Below are 27,298 nucleotides of genomic sequence, written 5' to 3' on the forward strand. Positions count from 1 at the left end.
AGCCCCGCATGGGGCTCCCTGCTCGGTGGGGAGCCTGCTTCCTCCTCCCTCTCTGCCTAGTTGTGATCTCTCTCTGTTAAATAAATAAAAATAAATAATTTAAAAAAAAAAAAAAAGACCCTTCTCTCTAACTGGGTGGTTTGAGTATTGTCACAGCATGGTGGCTGGCTTCTCCAGAGTGAGCAACCCAAGAGAGAGCAAGGAAAAAGCTTCAGCGCCTTTTTTTTTTTTTAATTAATTAATTTATTTGAGAGAGAGAGAGCAAGTGTGAGCAGCAGGAGGAGCAGAGGGAGAGGGGCAAGCAGACCCCACGCTCAGCACAGAGCCCAACCCGGAGCTCAATCCCACAACCCTGAGATCATGACCTGAGCTGAAATCAGAAGTCGGACGCTTAAGCGACTGAGCCACCCACATGCCCCTTCAGTGCCTTTTGAAACCTAATCCTTGACCTCACACACCGTCACTTCTGCCACGTTCAGTTTGTTAGAAGTGACTCCCTAAGTCTAGCTCTGCCCTGAATGGGAAAGGAATTAATGAGGCTCCATCTTTTAGAGGAATATCAAGGAAGTGGTGGACATATTTTAAAACCACAGTAAGTGTCACCCTGTAACTACTCTTCTTCCTGCATGTCCATAGATGGCAAGTCTTCTGCTGATCCATGCACTCTATTCAGATATTTGTAAATATCATACACATCTTCACTTTTTACATATGGTTAATGTATTATGTATCTTATGTATTATAGAATCACATTTTACCTATTTCTAAACATTAATGTATATCTAATTTATGGCCAAACTCTTCTAGCATGGTAACCATTATGTATCTTTATGCTAATTTGCATACCCCCATTCTGCCACCTCCCCTGCCAGGGAGACTGGAGGCAAATGGCTTGACCTCTCTGTGCCTCTCTGTCCTCATGAGTAAAATAAGGCTGTAACAGGACCTACCTCATCAGTTCCTTGGGAGGATTAAATGAGTAATGACATGCACAAAGTTTACAAGAGTGCACATAAACCCCATTCAACACCATTAGCTGTGAGCGTTGTAGCTGTAGCTGCTTCAGGAAACGTTCGATCCAGTAGTACACCTCAGAAGACTGCCCTCAGGGGGCAGCCTCACGTCCAGGTTCCTGGTGGTAATAAACAAAAGTCATGGTTGTCTTCCTGGCTACACTCCAGTTCCACACCACCCAAGCCCTGTCCCAAGGATAGAAAAAGACCCATTTCAGGCGTGGAAGGAACCAGGGCCAGGGCCCTTGTTTTCCTCTCCCCTTTGCTGCTAATCCCTGGCAGAGAGTACTTACATGGAGATAACGTGGTTAGTTTGCACTCCGAGTCCTATTTATGTTCTGTTTTTGTTCCTCTTTTTTTTTTTTCCCCCCAGGCTGACCTTTTGCAGAAGGGTAGAATCCCCAAACAGGAAAGTAACCTTGCAGAAAGCCAGGGTGTTCCTGAACCCTGTGAATTTGTATTGAAACTGGTTCCTGAATTTTCTTTCTACACGTACATTTTCCAGATGTATGCCAGCCACATCTGCTCATTGGGCTGGCATCAGACACAGCTGTATCTTCCTCTTGGGGCCTTTTGCTTCTTGCCAGTGACTCTTTAGTTCTGTGGACTTAATGAATAGATTTCATCTTTGTCCGAAGCATATTCATAATTAAAAACATGCTGGGTGTTTCCTGAAAATGTGTCGATGGAAGCTGGAACGGGTGCTTCCTCTGTCTCCCAAAGCTGCTTTAAAAGGGAGGCCATACTCATGGAATGCACCAGGATTGTCTTTTGTCAGGTGGCAGTTAGCTAAATATAGAGTTAGGGAGCCGGGAGGGACCTGCTGAGGTCATGGGTGCCCTCCTGCCATCCTCTTTCCCCATCTGAATATCTCCAGCCCTGTGGCTGGGCAGCCACACATGGCTTCTGAGCCCTTCAGCTGTGGCTAGTCCCAGTTAGAGATGTGAGGTCAGTGGTAATATACACCCTGGATGGCGACGACTTGATGGAAAGAAAAGAATGTATAATAGTTCATCGATGATTTATATTAATTGCAAATTGAGATAATGTTTTGCTATATTGGATTAAAGAAAATATATCATTAAAATTAATTTCATCTCCCTCTTTTCACTTTTCCTTTAATGCTAGAAAATTTCAAATACTGTGTGTGGCTCACATTACATTCTACCCAACAGCGCTTCCCTAGACCATCTATCTCTATTCTTCAGGCCCCCAGGACAGATATGATAAAGCCTTCCTTGGCTACTCCTCTGGGTCTTTTGTCACTCTGACACTTCATTTCTTCTACACAACCAGTCTTAATCTCTGCTGCTTCCATTTGAAGACTTGGACTTCAAATTGCTGAGTCTTCGTCTTCTTATGAAATCCCCACATAGAGCATCTCTTCCTGTTGTTCAGTTATAAGGCTTGTTTTCTTTCACCCTTTGACTTTCTTTCTTTCTTTCTTTCTTTCTTTCTTTCTTTCTTTTCACCCTTTGACTTCCTACCTCTTCCAACTCTGATATTTTTTAATGACCTTCCCCAGGTGGTCTTTAGACTCTATAATTATTTTTAAACCTCGGTATCTGAAACCAACCCACAAGCGTCTAATGTGGGACCTGATCAATGTAGAGATGAGTAGAAGGCATTACTTCCGCCATTGAGTACTTGACCTGTCATTTTGATACATTACCATGCAAGGAGGGACAGATGCTGCTGGTAACAGTCTTAAATGATGGCACAATTGAGGCTCCTACAGGCAGAGTAACATACCGAGGTCCCACGGCAAATTAAGTAGCAGACCTGGGGTCCGTGCCCAGGGTTGCCTGATTCCAGAGCCCACATTTTTGCATTATATATCATGCCTTCCTTGCCTGACAATTTTCTTTGGATATACCCTTGGTCTTGACGGGCTTACGGTACTTGGCTGATGCTTCTGGTCAACAATGACTCTTGAGTGTGTCCTGATATGTTTGTGCCTCACTAGAATCGTGAAGCCCTTGTGCTAAATTCCAGAGACTCTGCAGACACTGCATGAAAGCCAGGAGGACTGCCCTGCCCTACCCTATATAGGGTAATCAGTAGGCCAGAGACAATGTCTTCAGGTGTCAGGAGTGACTTTTCAGGATAGCTACCAGTTTCCAGAACAAGCTACTTCTCAAAGGCTAGTCAAAGTCAAAGCACATCATTTATCCACGTTTACCTAAAGGCAACAAGTTGTATTTTGGGTAGAAGGGGACAGGAAGGGATCCTTGAGAGTGTGTCACAAATGGATCTTCTCATGAAGGAGCCTTGAAGACATGACGCTAAATGAAGTCACCAGTCACAAAAGGCCAAACACTGTAGGTTGCCACTGATATGAGGTAACTAGAGTGGTCAGATAGAGACAGAAAATGCAACAGTGGTTGCCAGGAGCTGGGGGAGGGGAGAGATAGGGAATTGTTATTCAAGGGTTACAGAGTTTCAGTTTGAAAAGATGAAGAAGATTCAGAAATGGGATGGCGGGGATGGCTGCACAACATTGTGAATGTCCTTATTGCCACACAACCATACACTTAAAAACAGTGAATATGGTAAATATTACGTTATACATACTTTACCATAATAAAGATAACTAAATAGGTTGTCTATATGTAAAGAAAAATAGCTTTGCTTCTCACGTGTGATCAGAAGTGCCACCTGAACTAAGTCTAGCTTTGAGATCTAGCTTTGAGGTCACAGTGGTTTTCTGAGGCAGCCTCTCATGAGAAAGGTGTAGTCTTACTTCACTGAGATGAGGGGAGTCCTTTCTTTTCCTGACAGGTTTCTCTATCTAGGAAGTTTTGCCACCTTCACACAAATGCCTTGGCTAAGGTATAAACCACTTTTCCACAGATGTCTTCAGAAGAGAAAGCAGACTGACCCCCCGCAAGGATCCAATGAACCTCTGACAAGACAACACTTCTTTTCTCTGTGGAGATTTTCTTTTCTCTGTGGAGATTTTCTTAATCCTTATCCCCGTCTATCTGAAGGCGTAGCTAGGCTTTTCTAAGAACACCGCTCTGTAAATTCTATTTGATTGTACCAAAGTAGCTGTTGGCTCTTTGGAGACGTGAGTGGGAATTAGATTGGGCACCCCAACATCTAAGAACATTTGTTCTGTGTTTCTTTTATGTCACTGCTTCCTGACAACCTGGAGTTAGTTATCCAATCCAATGCATGGGCTGTTTAAAAAAAAAAAACTTAGCCAGGATACATAGAAGGAGACTCTAACCCATAGGAATTCTCTTTACAGTGTGGTGTTTCATGCTGCGGTGGGTGGATTTGCTTATTTGCCCTGTATATTTTCCCTTCCAGGAATCATTAACCAATGGCAACAGGAATCCAAGGATAAAGTGATTTCCCTCCTGTTAACTCATCTGCCTTTGCTGAAGCCAGGAAACCTTGATGCAAAAGTAGAGTATATGAAACTGCTGCCCAAAATCCTGGCACACTCTATTGAACACAACCAGCACATTGAGGAGAGCAGGCAACTGCTGTCCTATGCTTTGATACATCCGGCCACTTCGCTGGAAGACCGCAGCGCGTTAGCCATGTGGCTGAATCACTTGGAGGACCGCACATCGACCAGCTTTGGTGGCCAGAACCGAAGCCGCTCAGACTCTGTGGATTATGGGCAGACACACTACTATCACCAAAGACAGAACTCCGATGACAAGCTCAATGGGTGGCAGAACTCTCGGGATTCTGGGATTTGCATCAATGCCTCCAACTGGCAGGACAAAAGCCTAGGGTGTGAGAACGGCCACGTGCCCCTCTACTCCTCCTCATCTGTCCCCACCACAATCAATACAATTGGAACCAGCACAAGTACAAGTAAGTTCCCTGGAAGCCCTCTAGAGCAGTCTGGTGTGGTGACTTGCTGTGTGTGGCACGTCTTGCTGAGAATGTCTGCTCCGAGCCCCCTGTAACCCTAGGAGAGAGGGGCTTGGCTGTGGGAAAGGGATCTTTGGATCCCGTCTTTGTTGCTCCTTTCATTCTGGAAAGATAAAAATGCAGGGGGTGGGAGGGGGTGGGTAAAAGTGATCGATGGTCCAAATATGGGTTACAAACACACTAAAAAATAAATAAGAGAGAGAATAAATGGTAAAAGAAGGAAACTTCCTGTTTCCACAAGTAGAAATGCCTTTTACCCACATGCCTTTCACCCTGGGGTTTTTGGATTTGCCAAGACACTGAGTTACGTGTGATTCTCTAAACCTGATTCTAACCCCTGGTTAACCAGACACCCTCATGGGATTTGTGCATTTTCTTTTTTTTTTTTCCCTTCTTTTTTTTTTCTTTTTCTTTCTTTCTTCCTTTTTTTTTTTTTTTTTTTTTTTTAATATATTTCACCCTGGAATGTTCCCTCCCTTGCATTTTCTGGTTTTTGTCCCCCTTGTTGGGGGCACTTTTTCCCCTGACTGGGGAAACAGGTCTGCTAACTGAGAATGCTGCTCTGTGCTGTGGCCTGGTGTGACTGCTGTGGCCTTTTCTCGCTCAGTCTAACTTAGGAGAGGTGGGTCGGGGACAGCTCTGTGGAAGGGGAGAGCAGAGGACAGCTTTCTGCTCCTTTGACCACTGAAGCAAAGTCCCCTGAGCACAGCCGGGACTAGGGCCAGGAGTCCTCTCTGCGGTTCCCCACTTAGGTTAAGCAAAGTGACAGACAGTGGTAACCTGGGACAGGGGCACACATCATTAAACGGAAATCCTTGATGCTAGTTGCTTGTGTCTGTGAATACAGTGTCAGCACTGAGATAACTTTCTCGGGGGAAAGCTTTTGTCACATCTTCCGTGCCTGTCAACATGCAGGACCCCCAATTAAAAGATCTAAGAGTAGTAAGAATTAACAGTGACGGCTTCTTGGCCTCAACCTCCACTCGGATCTCTCAGCTAATGGGCCCTTTGAAAGGGCTTTCTCAAATACATAGGAGCATCGAATTAGAACTACATTAATTGAAATAACCAAGGAAATACTTAAGATACTGTGTTCATAAAGCTACAACATGAGATTTTTAATTCTCCTTTTTTTTTATTTTTACACCGAGATTTCAATAACTCATACATTTGGGGAATTAAGGGACTACTGCTCGTTACTTGATAATGTAAGAGAGTCTGGGGGCAGTCTCTTTCGCAGACTAGTAATCCAGGGAACGTTTTCACTAGCCGCTGTGTGACAGAGAAAGGTGGCTGGGACTATTAAGGCAGACACATGAAGGCTGAATGACAGAGCTTTTTGGCCCAAGTTTCCTGGGTCAGGGACAGAATCTAGTAATTATTACAGAACTCTTTGATAGCTGGGAGAGAGGCGAGTTCCAGGCTGCCTGCCCTCTCAAAACTGAATTTTATGTCATTAATCTTAGGTCATCCTATTTCAGTCTCTCCTGATTTGCACACTCAGGGCTATAAGTCTTGACAAGATTAGTACTTTCGGGGTGGTTAGCAGATTGTTGTCCGTGGGTACTTTCATCCAGCCCCACAGAGGGGAGGAAATGCAGAGATGACTGTCATGGCCTCCCAGATCTTTGGGTCCCTGTGTAGTACTTGAGTAGAAAGAGACTTCAAGGTTTGACAAGATAACTAGATCACATATCTCGGAAGAAGGAAGGGGCTGGAACCCTGTTTCAGAACCTTGGCAAAGAAAGCTGAGATCTGTCTTCCAGAAACTTTCATGCAAACCCTTGGGCTGTGTCAACACTTGTATCTCAGTATCTCTTTAACAAAACAGTGCTACTGCTTTAGTCTTCTGTATTGTCTATGGTGGTTTAATGGTGTTTGTCAAAGCTACAAATTTGGGGGTCACTCATTCATTTGTGCCTCTATCACATATATCCTGGGCACCTGGGAGGTGGTTTGATGAAGTGGAAAGAACAAAGGTCAAAGCCTCACCAAGTGCAAATCTCAGATCTACAACTGGGCCAAGTTACTTAACCTCTCTGAGCAGGGTCTTCACTTGCAAAATGAGAACATTCATGATATCCATCGTGGAGGGGGGTGGTGAAGGCACTTGAGATTCTGTATGTGGATGGCCAGCCCTGGTCAGAGCCGGCAATGGCGTCTGCTAAGCGAATAAATGAGAGAGAGTAGGAAGGACACGGAGGAGCAAAGTGCTAATACTGACCCACAGAATCTAACTGCATTTGCATCTCTGATCGTCACCTGATGAAAGCACCTTTCCCTGAGCCTGGGCCTTGCAGAGTAGACTAGGGGTCCTCGCTGATGCCATGACCTTTGGCCATTTCACTACAATAGAAAATGGGTTGGGCTGAAGGCTGCTGGACCTCTCCTGCTGCACCAACGAGCTACATGTCTTCCTTCTTTCAAAATGGGAAAGATAGTCACATACTACAACAGGATTATAAATCACAGTAAGAGAACAGAGATCAATTGGTGCTTCACATTTTCAAATTACCAACCACATTTATGACAGTTAACGAAAAGAAACTAACTAGAAGACAACTTCCTTATATAGTTTTTGGTTTTTAATCTTGGCTTTTCGCATGAACATTTTCTCCTTTGGTCCTTACGCTCCAGCAAAGTGCCTTAGCATCCATGACCACCTCCCTTTGTGGATCCTGCATCCTCCATTCATTGCAAACACTACGCCTGTCCTGGGTGCCCAGCACTGTGTTTGTTTGAGGCCATGGGAAATATAAGGAAGCTTGAAGAAAGTGATTCCCTTTCAGAGAACCAATAATATAAGTGGAGAGAGAAGATGTATCTCTCAGTCTCACAATTAAAAGTGAAATCTCTCCCTCTAGCCAGACTAATCTGCAAAAGCTTTACATAATAACCCATGCATTACATAAAAGTGCAGTTAAAAAATAACCCCAGTAGCTGCCATCGGGCAATATAGGGTTGTGTCAGCGGAACAGGGGGTCTGTACTGCAAGGGCTGTGAAAGCATAAAATGGAAAGATCCTTGTGGACCAGAGGGTCAGGAAAGCCTTTGCAGGTAACAGGTAATCCAAGTAAGCTAGGATAGATATGGCAGGGTTCGGGACATGCATTGTGAACAAAGGCGTAGAGGTTGTAGTACACGGTCAGGGTTGGAAGACCGTGAGGAAGAAGGAGGGGTTCACGAAAGGAAAAGAGTAGTGAGAGAAGGCAATAAAAGTAGACTGGGGTGGGGAATTGGAGAGCCAGGTAATCCAAGTAAGCTGGTAGAGCTCTAAGGAGTCCAAGCATCCCACCATGGACATGGCAGTGATATGAGCAATGCTGTAGGGGGACTGGTCTGCTGGGGGCAAACCAGATGAGTGAAAAGTGCTGAGTTACCAAATCTCAGTTGTGCGGTAGTAAAAGTATCATGAGGATAGGAACAGGCATGGAGCAGAAGGAATGGGTCCTAGAATTGTTCCTAGGTGTAATTATGAGAATTAGGATTCAGTACTGACTGGGATATACATTATTGATTCATTTATTTGTTCATTCATTCACTTAGAATATGTTTATTGAGCACCTGCTATATGCCTGACCTGTTTTCGGTGATCAAGGGTGCAGGTCAGGCAAGGACAAGACAAAGATACTTTCCCTTGTGGAGTTTGCAGTCTAGCGTATATAAATTATAATATATAAGGAAATTATATAGTGCGTTAGAGATTGGTGAGTGACATGGAAATTTAAAAAAAAAAGAGTAGGGTCAGGAGATTCAGGCATAAATGGTGAAGTGGTTTTAGTATTAAGTAGGATGGTAAGAATAGATCTCGTCGAGAAGGTAACGTTTGAACAGACTTGAAGGAGGTAAGGGGGTTAGCCAAGTGGAATAGTCCAGCCAGAGAAAAGGCTTAAGCAAAGATCCTAAGATCTTTTCCCAGCTTGTTGGGGAAAAGAAAGAAAGCCAGTGACTGAAAGGGAATGACTGAGTGAGGTGGAGAGTGGCAGGGGTTGCAGAAGTATCAGGGAAGGACAGATCCTACAGGGCACTGCAGGCCATAGCAAGGACTTTGACTTTTGGTCTCAGGAAGCCAAGAAGCCATTGGAGGGTTTCTGGCAGACGAGTGACGTGGTCTGGCTTACATTTTAAAGGGATCACTTTGCCTGCTGTGTTAAGACTAGGCTGTACCAGGGCAAGGATGGAAACACAAAGACCAGTTCAGAGGCTATTGCAGTAATCCAGGCAAGACACTGCTGAGTCTGACCAGGATGGCTGAGGTAGAAGAGAGAAGAATGGTCAGAGTCTGACTGTATTTTCAAAGTACAGCCAATGGGATTTCCTGATGAAAGAGATGAAGTGTATGAGCGAAAGAATTCAAGAATGACTCCAGAGGTTTTGCTTATGTAACTAGAAGGATGGAGAAAGTTTCTATTAAGTTTGAAAACAAGATTGGAAGTTGTGTCGCAGGTGATGCATCTAGGAGCCCATGAGATGATCAGACATGTCTCGTAGGCATTTAGATGTATGAGTATGCAGTTTCGAAGGGGGACTGATCCGAGATAGACATCTGGGATTTACCAGTGCAGAAGTAGTATTTAAAGCTCTGAAATCAAATGAAATTACCAAAGCAAAGATGTAGGTAGAGAAGAGGACCAAGGACTGAGCCTGGGTACTTCAACATGAAGACTGAGGAAGAGGAGGATAAAGTAAAAAGAAACACAGAGAAACCAATGAAGTCAGGAAAAACTCAAGCGTGTGGGCATCTTGCAAAATGAATGAAGAATGTGTTTCAAGGGGGGAAAGTGATCAGAAAAAATTCTGCTGATATATCCAAGAAAAGGAGGACCAAGAATTAACCACTGGATTTATCAAAAAGGAATATTAGAGATAAATTGGGAGTACTTAACACATGGTAGGCATTTAAGGGATAAAGAAAGTTGAGGTAGTGATGCCAAAGAGAGAAAAAGCAAGATAGGGAGAGAAACCAGCTACAAGCTCAATTTTTGGAGTGTGTTGAATTAGAGAAGGTGCTAGAACATTGAGATGGAGAAAAATAATGTTTAGAGGATATTTAAAATGTGCATGATGGTGCCATGGGAAGTTTTGTAAGGAAGGGATTAGCATGAGGCTAAGAGTAGGGGGCAAAAACTAAACCCTGTATGAGAGAATTAACCTGTTTTCTTCCATTTAAGCAGAATCAAGAGTTACTTTTATTGGTTGCTGGCGTTAAATCAAGTGAGACCACATAAGACCTTTGAGCCAGAACTTCCATGAGAAAGCAAAGAATGGGTTGGGACAGTTGAGAAGTCAAGTAAACATTTTGGATAGCACCAAGGTGTTTCTGAAAAGCGTTACTGTACTTTTCAGTACCTCACTCTTAAGGCTATTCACGTGTCTGATCACTAAAAGCAAGAACATGCAGATTCTTCTTCATGAGCCCATGGGACCAGAAAGAACCAAGGCATTGGCTGTCGCAAACCATACACAAGCCTTAGTCAACTTTGTTTTGGCCATTATAAGCAATTCCAGTTGTAAAGTGCGTAGAACCTGGCTTAGCATCTCTACGTCTGCTTCCTGTCTGCAGTCTGCTATAGAAAACAGTAAACCATTCAGGAAAAGAACATTCAGGAAAAGACCTCCTGGTTTTTTGAAGAGCCCATAGAATTCCCTTGTGTGGAGGTCAGTGCCACCTCTTTTATGACAGACTGCCTTTCCCTTTTTTCTTTACTTTTCTTTTTCTTTTTTTATTTTTTTCAGACTGCCTTTCTAACCATTTTCTACTCTTCGCTGGTGGATGTGGACCTAGAAAAAAACTATGTACTATGGTTACGAATGAAAGAAACTTTTTCTATTCAAATTGTTGCAGTACTTGATTTTTCTTCACATTCTTTACATTTGGGTTTGAAAACATGCTGCCCTTTGCTCAGCCTAGTATGAGGCAAGAACTCAGAAACTTTGGGTAACAGAAATTCTTCAAAAATGTTCCATTTAAACTGCTTCTACAATCTTATGGTACACTTTGGAACCTTCGCATTTCTTTTCTTAGTCTCAGTTGATTTTTCTTATAATAAAAACAATACCTTAAAAAATATTGGCACCAGAGATCATGAAAAGTAAATTAACAGTGATAGCACACTGCTGTGTATTGTTTGCTGTGCTGGGTACCATTCAAAACCCTTTCCACAAATATTGACTCATTTAATCCTCATACCTCCATGATGTGGGTATCATTGTTATCCCCACTTGACAGAGGAGGAAAACTGAGGTAGCAGAGAGGTGAAGTCACTTGACCAGTGTCACAGACCAACCAAGTTTGGATGAACCGGGGTTCGAACCCAGTTGGCCAGCCTCCAGAGTCTGGTTCTGAATCCTCTGCCCTTCAGCATTTTCTTACAAGACCAGTAGCCATTTCAAGCTCATTCCGGTCAGTCTCCTTAAGGAGACATGACTGTCTCTCCTAATCCTATTCCCAGAGATCGACTCAGTTACTAGCTAGTAGACCCTTGTTTGACTCTGACTCTGAATTTGCCACCGCAGGGTTCTCCATAGCGCACAGATCTAAGATCCTGCCAAATTGGACCCCCCTTCCCTGGTACTTTGCACTGACCCTGATGTTTCAATGTCAGCCCTTAGCATTCTGTGTCACAGTTCTTGGCTGACATGTTTACCTTCCCTTGGGGAGGCAGACTCCTTGGAGACAAGGGTTATGTCTTCTCGATCCCTCTTTCCCAGCACCTAGAACACTTGCTTGGCTCAAAAAGTCACAGAAACTGTGGAGATGGTCATTTCCTGGCTCATGTTCAGCTCCCATCTTCTTGTGGTAGCGCATCTCTGTTAGATTCTGGCTGTCTCATGCTCGGGCCAGATGTGGCCTCCCAGTCCTCCTCTGTAGACCCCTCAAGGCAGCCACTATAATTCAATAAGAGATGACATGTGAGCTGAAGCCTGTCTGCCGCCCTGCCGTAAGTGTTTGCTGAACAGTAGGAACTTAATAAATTCCTGGGCTCACCAGGCAGATGTTCTTGAAGTTAATGAATTTCCAAAATAAATGAGAAAACGTCCTTGGGAATTCACTAAATATCTGGTGATGATATTGATCATTTTGCCTTCTGTCATAATCCTCATAGTGACATTTGTCGTTACTCTTGCTTTTTTTTTTTTTTTTTTTGCATGACTTATTTTGCCAACTAGGTCTCAGTACTAGCAGACGTTTAATAACATACTGTGATCGAGATTGTGGAGGTGTTATATGAATTTATTCATGTGAAAAAAATGCCATAGGGTTGTACGCAAATTTATAAGCACCCGCCCCCAGATATGTGTACAAAACTCCTGAGACCCAAAGTCATGTCCGTTATCTCATTAATTGTATTGCATAAATGTTGATTTCCTGGGTTTGGGTTTGGTTGTTTTTTTTTAAGATTTTATTTATTTGACAGATCACAAGTAGGCAGAGAGGCAGGCAGAGAGAGGAAGGGAAGAAGGCTCCCTGCTGAGCAAAGAGCCTGATGTGGGGCTCCATTCCAGGATTGTTAAATCTATAGTTACTTCAAAATTAAAAGTGAAAAACAAAAACAAAAACAAAAACTACCGAGGCATCCAGTACCTGGATATTTCTTAGGCTTTTGTCCTTGTGACCTGGCCTTCCAGAACCGTGGAGGGTCCATTCATTTATGGGAAGGAGGGTGGCTAGGCCCCATGGAGCCAACACCTGGAAAAAAACACTCCAGCAGGCAAGGGGAAAAGTGAGGGTGACATGAGTCTCAGGGAAAGTGGCTCCTTTGGGAACCCCTGGTCCACCACTGGAGAAAACCCCTCCCGAGCCCATGGATTGACCCCCTTCAGCCAGGGCCAACTCCCTTCAGAAATACATGTTTGGTTCAAGAAATCCTCTGCCCTTTAGCATTTTCTTACAAGATCAGCAGCCATTTCAAGCTCATTCTACTCAGTTTGCAGAAAACCATCAGAACCCAGGTATTCAAGGGAAGGAGGGATGCCACACAACTGTAGGTAGCCTGACAGCAAGCGAGGTCTTGGGAGTGGCCTCTTGGAAACTGAAAAGAAAGGGCAAGGCCTGCAGACCCCAGTTCTTCTTTGCAGGCTGCAGATCTTCTCCGTCCCAAGCCGCTGGTGCCGTATAAATAAATCTTCATGGAATTATTTTGTCTTTTACCAACATACTTCCTGGTTGGAAAATTTCTTCCTCCCCCAAATCTAGCCAAGCTGGCATGTAACTGAAAAATTCCATTATTTCCTTAACCCCTCCTTTGCTCTTCAAAGAGGTAACTCTAGTTGCTTTGCTTCCTTTGAGAAGCATTTATAACAGCTGGCATGATATATTTTTAGCCTCAGCTTCCTTCCCCTTCAGGGGAAACTTTTTTTTTTTAAGCATGGTGCTGGCCTTCTGGATAGTACGGTGTGAAGGTGGCTCAGTGAGATCTCAGAGGACCTGATATTGCCACTACCTAAGGCTTCCCTTCCAAGTATCCAGAGGTCTTACAGGACTGTGCTTTTCTTCACCATGCTTCATGTTCATTTTCTGGGGCAACAGTCAGAAAAACACTACAATAAACAAGACGTCTGCTGGTTTATTGTGAGTCAGTGGAGATCCCACTGCTTGGGAAAAGTCAAAGACCTCCATGGGCTCCCTGCACCTTGGGTCGACGCTGTGCCATCCGTCCCTTATCTGGAAGGATTTTTCTTCGACCCTAATTCTAGGGATGGTTATTAAATACTAGATGAGCTATGTTCTGATTCTCTACTGTAATGCAAAAATAGGATGGGCTCTGGCTGGGGTACATGGCTTGGATTGGACTAGCCTGGAAGAGGGGAGGGAGGAGGAAGAAATGAACGTGGTTTCTTTAAGACTTTTTTGAGCCCAGTAGTCTATTTTTTTTTTTAAGATTTTATTTATTTATTTGACAGAGAGATCATAAGTAGGCATAGAGGCAGGCAGAGAGAGAGAGGGAAGCAGGCTCCCTGCTGAGCAGAGAGCCCAGGGCAGGGCTCAATCCCAGGACCCTGAGATCATGACCTGAGCCGAAGGCAGAGGCTTAACCCACTGAGCCACCCAGGCATCCCTGAGCCCTGTAGTCTTATGATTTCTATTATTTCACAAGATTTAGGGTCATAGTATAACAAAGGCTGCTCCACAAAAAAAAAAAAAAGAAAGACAGATAGACAGACAGATGGAAAGAAAGGTAAAAGAAAGAAAAAAGAGGAAAGGAAAGGAAGAAATTTGACAAGAAAACTTTTAATCTTATACTTGTTTTTTCTTTTCTCACTTTTAAGACTTCCAGGGACAAATTCAGTTTACGTTGAAGAAAGATGTATTGTGAATGTAACTTAAATATATACATTATTTGTGTGTGTGTGTGTGTGTGTGTGTGTGTGGTGTGTGTGTGTATTTGACATCTTTAATATCAGCCAAATTAAACCCTTGAATTTCATGGTTTCAAGTGAGGTTGAATCTTAATGGTAGTGCTTACTGTCAATTCGGGGTATATTTTCTAGCTCTCCAATACTGTACATGCCGTTCCTGCCACCCCCATTCTCAACATTCTATTGGGTAAGGTACGGTGTCCAAGTATAGGAAATCTGTGGCTAGGTATCTGGTATCTGGGTATCGGAAATCTCAGGTATAAGCCAATTAAGCAAAGGATATGGAGACGGGGAAGCAAGGAAGCAGGGAGTTCCAAAATCTGGAAAATGCTATATAGGATTTTCTAACATACCCTGGAGGAATCATTCTTTGCCAAAAGTCTGGCCCATTTCCATAGACGAATTCCATGGCTAGAATTAGAGGAACCAATGAGCACACAGGGTTTGCTGTACAGATTTGTTTCACAGCCAGCCTTGCTAAGATGCATCCTTTCAGAAAAGCCCAGCAAATCCATATGGAGCTAAAAGATTCATAACAGATTATTTTATACTTCGGTCTACTCCACTGCACAGGAAAATGTTGCTGTGCAAAGGGAATTACAAGGCTAAGTAGAACATTAGATATTCAAGTTTGGGGTATAGATTACAGGGCACAGTCCATGAAGATCGAGAACATGGCTTCAAAGTCAGATGCTGTGGTTTTCATCCCATGAGTAGGTGTGTGGTGATGGACAAGTTATTTGGCCTCCAAAGCTTTCTTTGTCTGTGAAATGAAACTGAATTTCAGTAGGAGACCTCTTAAATGATTTGATTAGGATTGGTAGTTGATGTGTTGATTGTAATAGCTGTTTAAAGCAGGGAATCATAAAGGAATAAAATCGTAAATATTAACCTAAAGCCTGAATACATACCTTCTGATGCTGCTTCTGTGCAGAGTGATGGGCCTTTCCTTGAGGATAGCGCTCTTGACTGTGGCTGCTCTGTCTTGCCTGCATAATTCACACCCTGGGTGCGTGATTGTGATCTCTTCAAAATGGAGCAAGAAACTGTGAAGACATTAACCAAAAAAACCAATCAGAGAACAGAATCTCTCTAGACTTTTTGTCTTTTTATCATTCAGCTTATAGTTTTCTCACTGAATTCAATGGATTTTTTAAGCAAAACAATGACTATTTCTAAATCGTGTAACACAGTTTTTGTGCAATCAACCTTTCTATAATTCCTTTGTCATCATCTGTTACACTTTTCTCAGTGACATATTTACAGTAAATGCAAGTGGCATAAACAGGTTTGGGAACAAGATTAATGGACCCTTGGTCCCCCTCCAGGTCTGCTGGTGGGAGCAGAAGTGCACAGTTAAATTTCTGTTGAAGAGCTGGTATACCATGGGCCTCAGGAAGTAGTCTAAGGAAAAGGAGGGTACTGGTTGGTCTAGCAAGTTGGTTAAATGAAGATGAACTGAGAGCTGCTTAGGGTTGTTGTGAGGATCTATTTCTTTAAAATATTTTTAAAATTTTTATTTATTTATTTGACAGAGAGAAACAGTGAGAGAGGGAACAGAAGTAGAGGAGCAGCAGAGGGAAAGGGAGAAGTAGGCTTCCTGCCCACCAGGGAGCCCCATGTGGGGCTCAATCTCAAGACCCTGGGATCATGACCTGAGCCGAAGGCAGACACTTAAACGACTAAGCCACCCAAGTGCCCCTGTTGTGAGGATTTAATGAGAAATGTGTGTAGAGCTCTTGCCAGTAGGAGACGCTCAACAAATAATAGCCCTCATTATTATTATTATTTCTGTACTAATGCTGATATGGTAAGGATTGCTAATATGGTAAGGATTGCCTCTTCCACCACGCCAGGCTCTGCAGGAAATGGGGGTGGACTAGGCTCCTGGGGTAGCCCTATGACAAAGCTCTTCTTATATGCTAAATTGAAATCAAGATACTTTGACTTAGCTCTATAAAGAGCTTGCCCTGCACACATATCAGTGTACCCATAAGGATCGTTCCAGTGATTTATCTTAAAGCCTTAAAATGGACTAGAAAAAAACACGAGTAGAGTAAGGTGAACATATGTTGTTACTTCTTTGGGATCCACTGCTAACAGGAATAATTTTTTTAAATTAGTGATAAGTGTAAGGATATTATTCAAATTTATAAAAATGATCCTTGATGGGGGAGGTGCCTGGGTGACTCAGTCGGTTAAGCGTCTGCCTTGGGCTCAGGTCATGATGATCCCGGTGTCCTGGGATCCAGCCCCACATCAGGCTCCCTGTCAGGGGGGAGCCTGCTTCTCCTTCTGCCTTCTGCCTCTCCCCCTGCTTGTGCTCTCCCTCGCAAATAAGTAAATAAAATCTTAAAAAAATAAAATGATACTTAAGGAACGGGACTGGATTTACGAGAGACAAAGGAGGCTAGGCATATAGATACAGGCCAGGGAAGTGCTGCCGGTCCCAAGAGTTTAAAATATTTGGAAGGAAAAAAATGTGGCATAGTGAAAAGAGCAGTGGGTTGGGAAAGTCGCCCTACTCTAACTCAGGGTGTGTGATCCTGCAATCTTGGGGACTCCCACATCTTCATGAAGGCATTAGGTTGGATGACTGTAAGGACCCTTGTTAGTATTTGGATCCTACACTTCTAAGGTAGGAGCTGCTGCTGTTGGGTTGTAGTGAGTGGGGGAGGGGGGGTGCTGGGCTGGGCTGGTGTTAGAGCAGTAGCACCTGCCAAAGCCAGGGGGAGGCTCCCCGGTTATATTTGGCATTAACTGCACTCTCAGTGAGAACCTGGTAAGATTTCAGTTCCCGTCGTTGTTAAAAGAATGTGACCACCAGTAACTGCTCGCTGGAACTGAAAAGTCTGGCAGACAGGGACTGCAGGGGAAACACTTTTTGAAATGAGTATCATGTTAGTGCCACATACCACCTACTAAAAATAAAAAAGATATAAAGTGGAAACAATATGAAGATGTTCCTGAAGAAAGAGAGGGAAAAAAAAAAGATCTAAAAGAAAAGGCAGGGTGATCTAGCCTGGAATCATAAGGCTAAATAAGGAGTGATTTGATCATTGAGAAGGATATCAAAGCACGTTAATAGGAAGGGCGTTACCATGAGTTCTTTGGTCTCTGCCGTATAGAAAGAAAAGAAAATTGGCAACAATGAGGTAAAGATCTTGGTGGTGATGAGACTCCAGAGCACGTTACGATGACAAATGTGGGTTTGCTGCCCTGTCAGGAATTAAGACACATCAGAGGATCGACAGGTCCTGTTGCCTAGTGCCCGCATCACAGATGACCTGAGAGCCACTTTTTTTTTGTGATTGTGGCATCATCTCGAGGAGATTCTTTTGGGAGAAAGTGGACTCCTTGAAGGTTCTTTGTTTTCAGAGATCTGGTACACATTTGGAGTGCTACTGGTTATTCCTGTGCCATTAAGTCAAATATTTCCACAGAGGAAGTGGAGACATGCAGCTTTGAGGCTCTATGGCAAAAGCTACTACCCATTTTGGATTAAAACACACACACACACACACACACACACACACCAACAATTTTTTCAATACCCAAGTCAAAATAAATTAAGACATGTATCCCTCAGTGCCAATTCCCTGAGGAGCAGTCTCTGAGTGGCATCAGTGGAGGGCGACAGCAGCCAACACTATCTCACACAGCCCGGAAGTTCTGCTTCCCAGGGGAAGAGGGATATAGTGGTGGCAAAGAAGAAGACACTGAGCACACACTCCTAATCTATCATTAGTGTCAAAGTGAAGCCTAAGGAGAGAACATATAATATAGACAAGTCTCATTTACATGCTGGGTGCATTATTTTAAAATGGCCTGAAATGACCTTTATTGGAATCACATCATTTTTCCTTTGACTAGAACTTTCATTTGGGGTGCACATTATCCTGGTTTCTAATGATCTTCATTGGCAGGAACTCAGTTCCTGAGATTTTCTATCAAAGTTAATAATTTGTGAAGTATCTTAAGATAACAAATATTTGAAAGATTTCATTAGGTGATTTTTTTTTTTTTTTTGTAATGTGTATTAATAGTCCTCTTTGCTAGTAAGGTGGAATTGTTTAGGTGGCTTTTTTTGGTTTGGGTTTGCTGTCTCTAACAAGTCCCTGGGGCTGCATTTCTAACTGTGGAGAGTGCCTCTCTCCCCCTGCCAACCCCCCCACCAGGAGAGATATTGACCCCCCGGGCGTTGGCGGGGGAGGGGGTGGCATGGGGCGGGGGTACTTGGCTAGAATAACGCCTGGGTCTGGATCCACTGGGTGCAGTGGGAGAACATTCAAGACTGCAGCATGTTTGGGAAGTTGGAAGAGTTGGGGAGTAGTCATTAGGCTTCAGGGAGCTAGGTTGTGAGGAAGGGAATTAATTATTCACATATGTTCATCATTATCTAAGAAATTATTCTGTGCCTGTGATATTGTTATTAACTCTGCTGGTTTTAGCAGGATAATTTAAATATCCCAACTGAATGTTCTATTTAAGTATTATTCTAAAAGCCAGAGCTCACTGCAAGTGTAATAGTGGCATCTTTGGGTAAAAATGACCACATGTGTACATTTGTTTACTTTGGGCAACGTAGCTCCAAATCCCAAAGCTCTGTGAGCTCAACTTCAAAGTCAGAGTTTTTGGTTCCCCAAAGTGTCTCTACTTGGGGTGTGAGCTGGGAACGTGATTGAGGCCAGCCGGTCCCTAAGGCTGGATCTGAGCTGCAGATCCTCAATTCAAGGTAAGTCTGGGTGCATAGCTCACTGTCGTTAAGGAATAAGAATTGTCAATACTCGGAGAGGGTAGATGTCTTGCAAGCAAATGATGTGTTGCTTGAAGGCTTTCTTTTCAATCTATGAGATTTGCAAAAAAAAAGAATGGAAAACTTTGTATGGTCACAGTTCTTTCCCTAATTTTCTGTGGGTGATCTCTCTCTCTCTCTAGCTAGAGACAGCTGCATAATTTTTATTTGCTTTTAGAGTTATTCTCTTGCTCCTCTTCCCCAGCCACTCAATCTGTATGCAGTTCCGAGAGCAGGCTAATTATGGGGTACTAGAGAAGCAGTTGTTTGGAGAAAAGCTCTTTAAGCATTCAACCAGGAGGGCTTGATGCCGAGGTCACGCTCATGACCCTCTCCTCATTCACGTCCCCACAGTCTGCATGGGAGCAGCCTTCCATCCCTTGTGCAGTTGCAAGAACAAACTTTTTAGAAAGGTCAACACCAGAAATAAATGCTTTTTCTGACAGGATGGAGCGAGCAGAGGATATCTTGTTTACTTCTTGGGTCTTCACTCCAGAACCACAGCCACAGAGTGGCCAAGAGAAAAGACAAGTGCCTTTCCTTAAGCAAGGCTTTGTCATTTTGGCTGTCCCTGCAATGGCTTGGGAGCAAGACGCTTTACACACTCAGGGGTCAAACTCTCAAACTGATGTGACTCCAAGCAAAAGGGCTGCTAAAATTCCTTGACCCAGCAGATTGCTTTTGCTTGCAGGTCAATGTTTTCAACTCCACTTTATTATTGAGTAAATAATGGTCTACTTCCAGAGATCCTCCTACCCTGTGAAACCACTCTGCCACCCTAAATGGTATGGACTGAGAGAAACAAAGCACCAGGGAAAAAAAGTTCATTAGGAACCCTGACTTCGAGGGGAGGGGAAAGGGTCCTGACTTTGGGAAAGAAGGATGCAAAGGAACACCTTTCCCTCTGACTTTCCCTCATTTAGATCAGCTTAGACCTAGGCCCTTGGAATCATCCAGATTGGCAAAGATTTGAATGGGCCCTTGGCCAACCTAGAACTCTAAGAAAAACCATCTTGATACCCGGATTTCTCTTCAGCTTAACAAATCTCTAGAATCCCAAAGCCAAGCCTACCCAATTGGAACTTTGGTGGAATTTCTAACTCAAACCAGTTCTTGATGATTGTAAGGATTCTCTAGGAGTTCTATCTCTAGGCCTGTCACAGAGCGGCATTGGCGGGAGCCTTCCTTCAGTGCTGGAGAAATTTGTTTCTAGGATTGAAGGGAGAGTTGGGGCAAATGACCGGGCAAATGACCCAGCACTTCCCAACATTCCCTCCTTTGTCATGCTCTGGTGAATTCGGGAATTCGTGCTGGTGGCACAGATCTGGCAGGGTCATTAATATGCTAGGTTACAGAAAGATAACAGGGTCAACAAAGATCTCAGGCAATACCAGTTGTGGTTCAGAACACATGCTTTGGAGTCAGACCGACCTGTGTTTCAGTCCCAGTTCCACTGATTACTAGCTGTGTGACCTTGGAGAAATGCCCTAACCTCTCTTGGCCTTGATTTCCTCATATTATAAAAAGGGGACTAATCGCCACCATGAGTGATTAAGAGAGTCTTCTGGGTGTTTTCTCTTAAAGATATCCCTTGTGGAGTCTCCTATCCTTCCGTTTCTGTCCTGGTCTAAAAACTTGTTCTTCATTTTTTAAAAAAAATTTTTAAAAAATTGTTAAGTGGGCTCCATGCCCACTGTGCACCTTGACCTCACAATCCTGAGACTCAGAGTCACATGCTGTACCAACTGAGCCATCAGGTACCCCTAAAACTTGGTCTCCTTTAGTTATAGAAAAGTTTCTCAAATTTTAAAAATATTTTCCTCTCATTCATTCTGTGTTCTCTTTTCTTAGAACTCCTTTTAATTACATAATAGCCTTTCTCTAATGATCCTGTTATCGCCTTAATTTTTCCTGTCCTATTTCCAATCTTTTTGTTCTACTTGCTGGATGATTTCTAAGACTTTAGTCCTCCAAACCTATTATATAAACTTTAATCTCTGCTATCACATTTTGCTTTTGACAGAGTTTCTTTCTTGTTCTGTGAGTCTTCCTTTTTGTATTGCATTCTGTTCTTGTTTCATGGGTGCAAAATCTTTGCTAATAGCTCTGAAGACAGGACAATTGAGTTTTGGAGTCTTTTTCTGCTCCCAACCTTGTGCTTCCTTAGAGGTTTTTTTTTTTTTTTTTCGGTTTGCTTTGGACCCTGTCTCTCAAGTGAGAGTCCTTTCTTTTACTGGGAAGTTGCTAGAACCTTATATGTGTGAATTTTACCACAGGACTGGCTGCTTCTGTTGGAGGCTCACACAAAACACCCAGCCATAATTCCTTTCTCATGGACCAGTCCATTTCCCCTAGAGGAATCTTTGTCTCCTCCTGGAAGATTCAGGCCTGGCTGCAAGAATTCTAGGGACTGTTATGAGAAAGGTGCTAAGATAGTCACTTGATTTTATGGGGTGTGGGAGAGAATCTAGGGGTCTCCTTGTGCTTTCGATATACTTTCTACCAAACCTTTAATTTTGGCCCCTCCCCGTATCCCTGCCTTGAAAGATACCTGGTCTCTGAGTCCGGAACTTCTTGGGATTCCTGTGGCAGGAATAGTCATGCTTCTCCTTCCTGTGGACATACATGTCATCTTTCTTTGCTCTGCTGAGTCAGTTATCCCATGTCCTTCTGTTTCCAGTTTCCAAAATATTGACTTCTGGTGTCTTCTTCTGTCTTCTTCTGTCATCTCGTCTGAACTCTTTTCCTTATGGGTTTTTGCATTTGCTGTCATTTTAGTGAGCTTCCAGAAAGAACAGAGGAACATCTGCATAAATTGGAAGTATATTTTAATTTGTTTACTTGTTTGTGATCTGTCTCCTCCACTTGAATATAAATCCAAGAAGTCAGGGGCCTGGTCTTGTTCCCTGCAGTACTTTTATTGTCCAAACCCTGCCTGGCATATCACATGTTGAATAAATACTTATTGAATGAATGCATGAATGAAATACTTGTGATATAGATCTCTTTGTACAATGTCTATATCCCACTAAAAAATAATACCTTACCCATAACTATTTCTGTCTTTGAGGATTAAGCAGTGAAATAAAATTTTATGCTACTCATAGCCATTGATACTAAATGGGGATAAACCTGCTGCTTTTTTTCTTTTAAGTTTTTTATTTATTATTTTAAGTAGTCTCTACACCCAAAGTGGGGCTTGAACTCACGACCCCACAATCTAGAGTCACATGCTTTTCCAACTGAGCCAGCCAGGCACCCCAAAATCTTCTACTTTTACATTAAGATCTTTAATGGGGGAGTACCTGAAATATCTTTACCTTCCCTAGAACTTCCTTTTCAAGTTTGCACGTTTCCTAATGATGATCTTCTCACCATCAATCTGGATAACTGATAGGGTGTCGCCTATTTCCATTAAAGCAAGGGCTGGATTTGGATGCTAAGAGACTGTTGAAAGGTCCCATGCCAAGTAGAAGGATTCCTGGAACTCAAGCTTGGTGCCTCTCATTTACGATGTGACTTTCAGCCTGTCAGCCATCTTCGCTCAGTTTCCACTTTCTTATCTGGGAACTAGCCTGCAGAGAAGAGAAATACTGATTAAATGATCTCTGAAGTTTTTTTCCAGCACCAAAAATGACAGATTCTGCAGTTCTGCTAATTGCAAAGTGTCAATAAATAATAAATAACCATCTCTAAGGCCCACGTCAGACAATAGTGACATCCCAGTGAAAATGTCAAGTCTTTTCAAATGACAAATCAGTTGATTCCTTAGATAATTAGGTATATAAATGATGGTTTCTAGGTCTGTCTACATATAGACATCCTAGCTGCAAATCTCTCCATAAATGTATTGTCTAATTAAAACCATGGAATTAAGGAAATAAAGCCCAAACTGATGAGCAGGATTAATCATAGTAGAGAAAGAAGTCTTCTACAGGTGAAGACTTTGACTAAAGAAAGTGTTGCCTTTTCCAATCTATAAACAATACTTGATTTCACATCAGTGGTGGCTCTCTCTCTGAGCAGTGAGATAAATATGAGAGGGTTCTGTGGCATATCTGGATTGGTGATGGCTAAACAGTGTAGACAGCAAATAGGAGGAGGACAGGTGCACAAAATGCCCAGATCCAGAAAATGCCGACATCTGTGAAGATGCAACAGCCCTCATTCTGGAAAAACTCTGATGGCATATGATCATTTTTCAGAGGTCTTCACTGTGTGTGGGTTACACTGTTCACGCTGTTGTACAAATCTATTGTCCTCAACAGCTGGGTTCTGCAATGTATTACTCTGGTGTTAAATGACGGCTTATCTGTTTTAGATCACAGTTCTATTATTCTATTCCTCTTTATCAATATCACTGATATGAAGACTAATAACTGTCGATATAATATGAATGATGAAGACCAAAAACATCAAGGCTCTCATCTTAGCTTCAGTATCAACTTTGTTGAGTGGCCTTAGACAGTCGCTGTATCTCTCTAAGCCTCTGATTCTTTAACTGATAAAATGCAGGGGTTGGGGGGCAGTGAGGGGAGAGACGGATGTGGAATAGATGATTCCTAAATCCTATTTATCAACTCCCTCTCTGCTTTAAAGTTCTGGAATTCCAAGATAATTAGGGAGTAAATAAACGGGGGAAGCAAATTGTAGTATAATACCTTCCAGTCTTCTGAAAATATTTTTGGAGGAAGGGCCCAAGAAATGTAGCACCATCATTAAAATTCCATCAGGACCAACTCTACTGGGCACCCAAACAACAGCAACATCTACTTTTCAATAAAATGTTGGTGTTGCTCTTGACCAATTCTCCTGAGGGCTTGCCTCAGGAATGAAAAGCTCACCCCCTCGGGCACCCCCATTGGGCTTCCTTCATTTCATGGAGAATCATTTTTGAAGCATAGCTTTTTGTTCAGGGACACATTATGTGGTTATCTTACTTCTCTGAAGGGAAAAAAAAAAAAAGCCATGTTGTTTCTTTTAAGTCTGGGGCTCTTCCAGCATTTACTTTAAAATGAAAAGATCCTGGTTTGGCTTTTTTATGCAGATGATTGCCTGACTCTGCCCTCAGACTACCCACACAAGACCCAAACCATAAGCTTTGTGAGTCATTTGGGGAAAGCCCAAATGGAAAAGAGATGCTTTCCATGTGGTTGAACAGGTGATTTCTAATTCAGTCATAGGGAATCTTCATGCATCTCAGATTCACGAATTTTAAATGATTGTACGGAATAGCCAACTTACAGCCAAGGAAACAACATGCACATTTACTGCGGAAGCCAGAGAGAAGAGCTTTGACTTTCACAAATATCCTGTTATTGTCATTCCAAAATAGAGGGCCAGGCCTATTACACCTCCTGGAAAAGGCTCATTAGTCCTTGAGATACTGTGGTGAATTCATTGAAATTGAAATCACCTAAAATTTTTACTTTTTCAGCACTTCTTCACCTTCGTGCAAGGTGTTACTTAGAATATTAGCACTGCCTTAAGCTCCTCGCTGCAATGTGCTTCTCACCATAGCGGGCGGTGGCTTAATACATAGTAGAAGATACCGATGGCTTCTGGCTGCCCTGTCTTCTGTTATTCTCTCCTTGGCATCTGGGGCCCTGGTGACTAGTTCAGTGTCCTATGCATACACTAAGTGTTTGCTGAATGAGGAGATTAGCTGAACCATCTCTTCCCAAGAAGGGAAATTTAAAAGAAATTCAAAAAACTTTTTTGAAAAATTTCAAAAGCAGTTTTTCACCTATCATCTTAGTGGGTCTTTCTTGATCGTCCTTCCTAGTGCCCAGCATATGCTCTGACCACAAGGCACATGCTCAGCAAATGGATGGATGGATGGGTGGATGGGGATGAAGCAGGGAGCATGTGATCCCACGGCAACCCTGGGAAGTCGGTAGAAGAGGCATTACCATCGTTAGAACTGTGTTCCACAAGAGCTCCTGAGACCTGAGGAGCCAATAGACTTGCTCAAGATTTTGGATATTGAGTGTTCAGGGTCAAGGCTGAAAGTCTAAGCACACGAGTTCTTTCTGCTGCAAGAAGCAGTGTAGTGCTGGTCACAAGAAGACAGTCTCGCAAGTCAGAGGAACTTGGTCTTGAACCCTGGCTCTTGCCCCTTCCTAGCTATCTGATCTTTGATGAGTCCCTTACCCTTTGCAACTCAGCTTGCTGTCTGTGAAATTTGTGTTGGGCAGGGTGGAGGGAGGAGCAATGGTAGAACCTACCTCAGAAGGCATTAAATGAGTACTAAATGAAACAATGTCAATCTGTAGCTGACACTTAGTGGCATTGGCAAATTGTAGCTGGTGCCATGCTCACTGCCATGTGGTCTCTTCTTCAGAGAATGAAAGACCAGGAAAGGTGGTTCTTAGGGATGGGTCTTTTAGATTGCATTTGGGGAAATGACAGTACAGTAACCCCACCCTGGGGCAGGTAAGAAAGAAGCAGAGTTAGGGGATAGGGCATTCATTCATCCAGTCACCCTTTTGTGAGATCCTAAAATGTGCAGGGAAAAATGAGAGCGTTGGGATGAGCCAGGAGTGGGGAGGATGATAAAATTTAGTGCCTTCCGGTCTCCAGAACCTTGCCTGTAGTGAGCAGCTGGCAGATCCTTTACCCTGACACCCTTGGCTGGCTGTGCTATTGGTATTACAAGGCAGACTTTTTAAAAATATGCAGAAATACATAATGTGGGGAAAATACCTTGTCCAGATGAGAACGGCACTGCATCAACATGCTAATACCATTGCAGAAGGTTGGCTCAGAGAGGGGCTGAAAGAGCATCCACTGGGCTGTAATGGCTTTTTCGATGTTGTGCCCTCAGCTTTTAGAGCATGTAACATGGTAGGCACTCAACACGTATCTGATGACTGAGTTAATTAAGTCATCTAGTCCACGCCCTTGTTTTGCATATGAAGAACTCAGTGTTACCCAGCTACATAATAGGTTTATAGCTTGAATTTCTAAATATACTGGCGGTACTTAGCATTTTCAATAAGACTTTGGGCAATCAGTGGTGCTTACCAACATCAGGACAAAGAAAGAGAGGGTCTCATGAGGAGTTCTGGGTACTGAAATCTAATGATAAAGAAGGTGAGCCACATGCCCTGACCCTCCGGAAAATAGAAATGAAACATGAACGCTAAAATGTGTGAGGGGAGGAGCACTTGGGTGGCTCAGTTAGTTAGGTGTCTGACTCTTGATTTCAGCTCAAGTCACGATCTCAGGGTCATTGGACTCAAGCTCTGCATTGGACTCTCCTCTCAGTAGTGAGGGGCGGGTATGGGGGAGTCTGCTTGGGAGTCTCTCTCTCTACCCCTCCCCTAGCTTGTGCGTTCTCTCACTCACTCACTCTCTCTCTCTCAAAAATAAACATATCTTTAAAAAATAAAACATGTGAGAGGAAAGGAAAGACCCAGTTGAGTCAGAATCAAAGGAAGAGGATTCTGATTAGGGCAGAGAAAATTTTGTCAGTGTAAGAATTCTGAAAGAGCAAGGAAGATACTCCTTTTGATATGACAGACCATGATGGAAATTTATCTCTTGTAAATCTGTGAAACACTATCAATAATCAGAGATATTTTTCATGTTGTCCATAATATGCTGAAAATGATCCATGAATGTCATTAGATTGGCTAACAATTTGAGTTGATTTTTCCATTAGCAGTGTTGGTTTCCATTTGAGGTTTTCTTACTCTGACAACTAATAACTAGTATTTCTGTAGCACTTTACATTTTGCAACCCCCCTTTTTTTCCCAAAACCCTTTTATGTACATTAAATGGCCTTTTCCCAACAATCCCACACTGTATCCTTTGATATCTAATATTGGGGAAAACTGAGGCACAGAAAGGTTATATGACTTATTACACAAACCCCAAATTTTTCTCACTCTAGCAGGATGCTTTTTGTGTGGTTGATGCCTGTCCCAACATCAAGAGAACAGGTGCCAAGCTAGTAGGTCAGAGCTAGGTACATAGGCAATGTATCTTAACCTTAAATATGCACACAAATCCCTTGGCATCTTAAATCAGATCGTGGTTCTCTGTAGGTATGAGGTAAGGCAAGAGAGTCCAGCCTTTCTGCGAGGGAAAAAAAAAAAGGAAAGAGCTCCCAGGTGGTGTCGGTGCTGGTCAGAACACAGTTTTTGCTGTTTGTAAATCATTTCTGCTTTCACCAGCAGAAATTTCCAGACTTAGAGAGTTCAGAGAGGGCCTCCCGCTGACCCCGATCCT

General features: G+C 43.0%; 1 protein-coding gene across 4 annotated transcripts in view; it reads left to right on the forward strand.

Moving 5' to 3' along the window:
• SAMD4A (sterile alpha motif domain containing 4A) overlaps nt 1-27,298 on the forward strand; it is a 208,373-nt gene that overhangs the window by 118,410 nt on the left and 62,665 nt on the right. For all 4 annotated transcript variants that reach the window (XM_004738818.2, XM_004738819.2, XM_013056371.2 and 1 more), the window contains one exon: nt 4,329-4,847. In XM_004738818.2, coding sequence (XP_004738875.1) covers nt 4,329-4,847 — 519 coding nt within the window. The remainder of the gene's footprint in view (nt 1-4,328; nt 4,848-27,298) is intronic.

This window comes from Mustela putorius, unplaced genomic scaffold (assembly GCF_011764305.1).
Source record: "Mustela putorius furo isolate JIRA1106 unplaced genomic scaffold, ASM1176430v1.1 tig00000129_pilon_pilon_pilon, whole genome shotgun sequence".
NCBI classification, from domain to species: domain Eukaryota; kingdom Metazoa; phylum Chordata; class Mammalia; order Carnivora; family Mustelidae; genus Mustela; species Mustela putorius.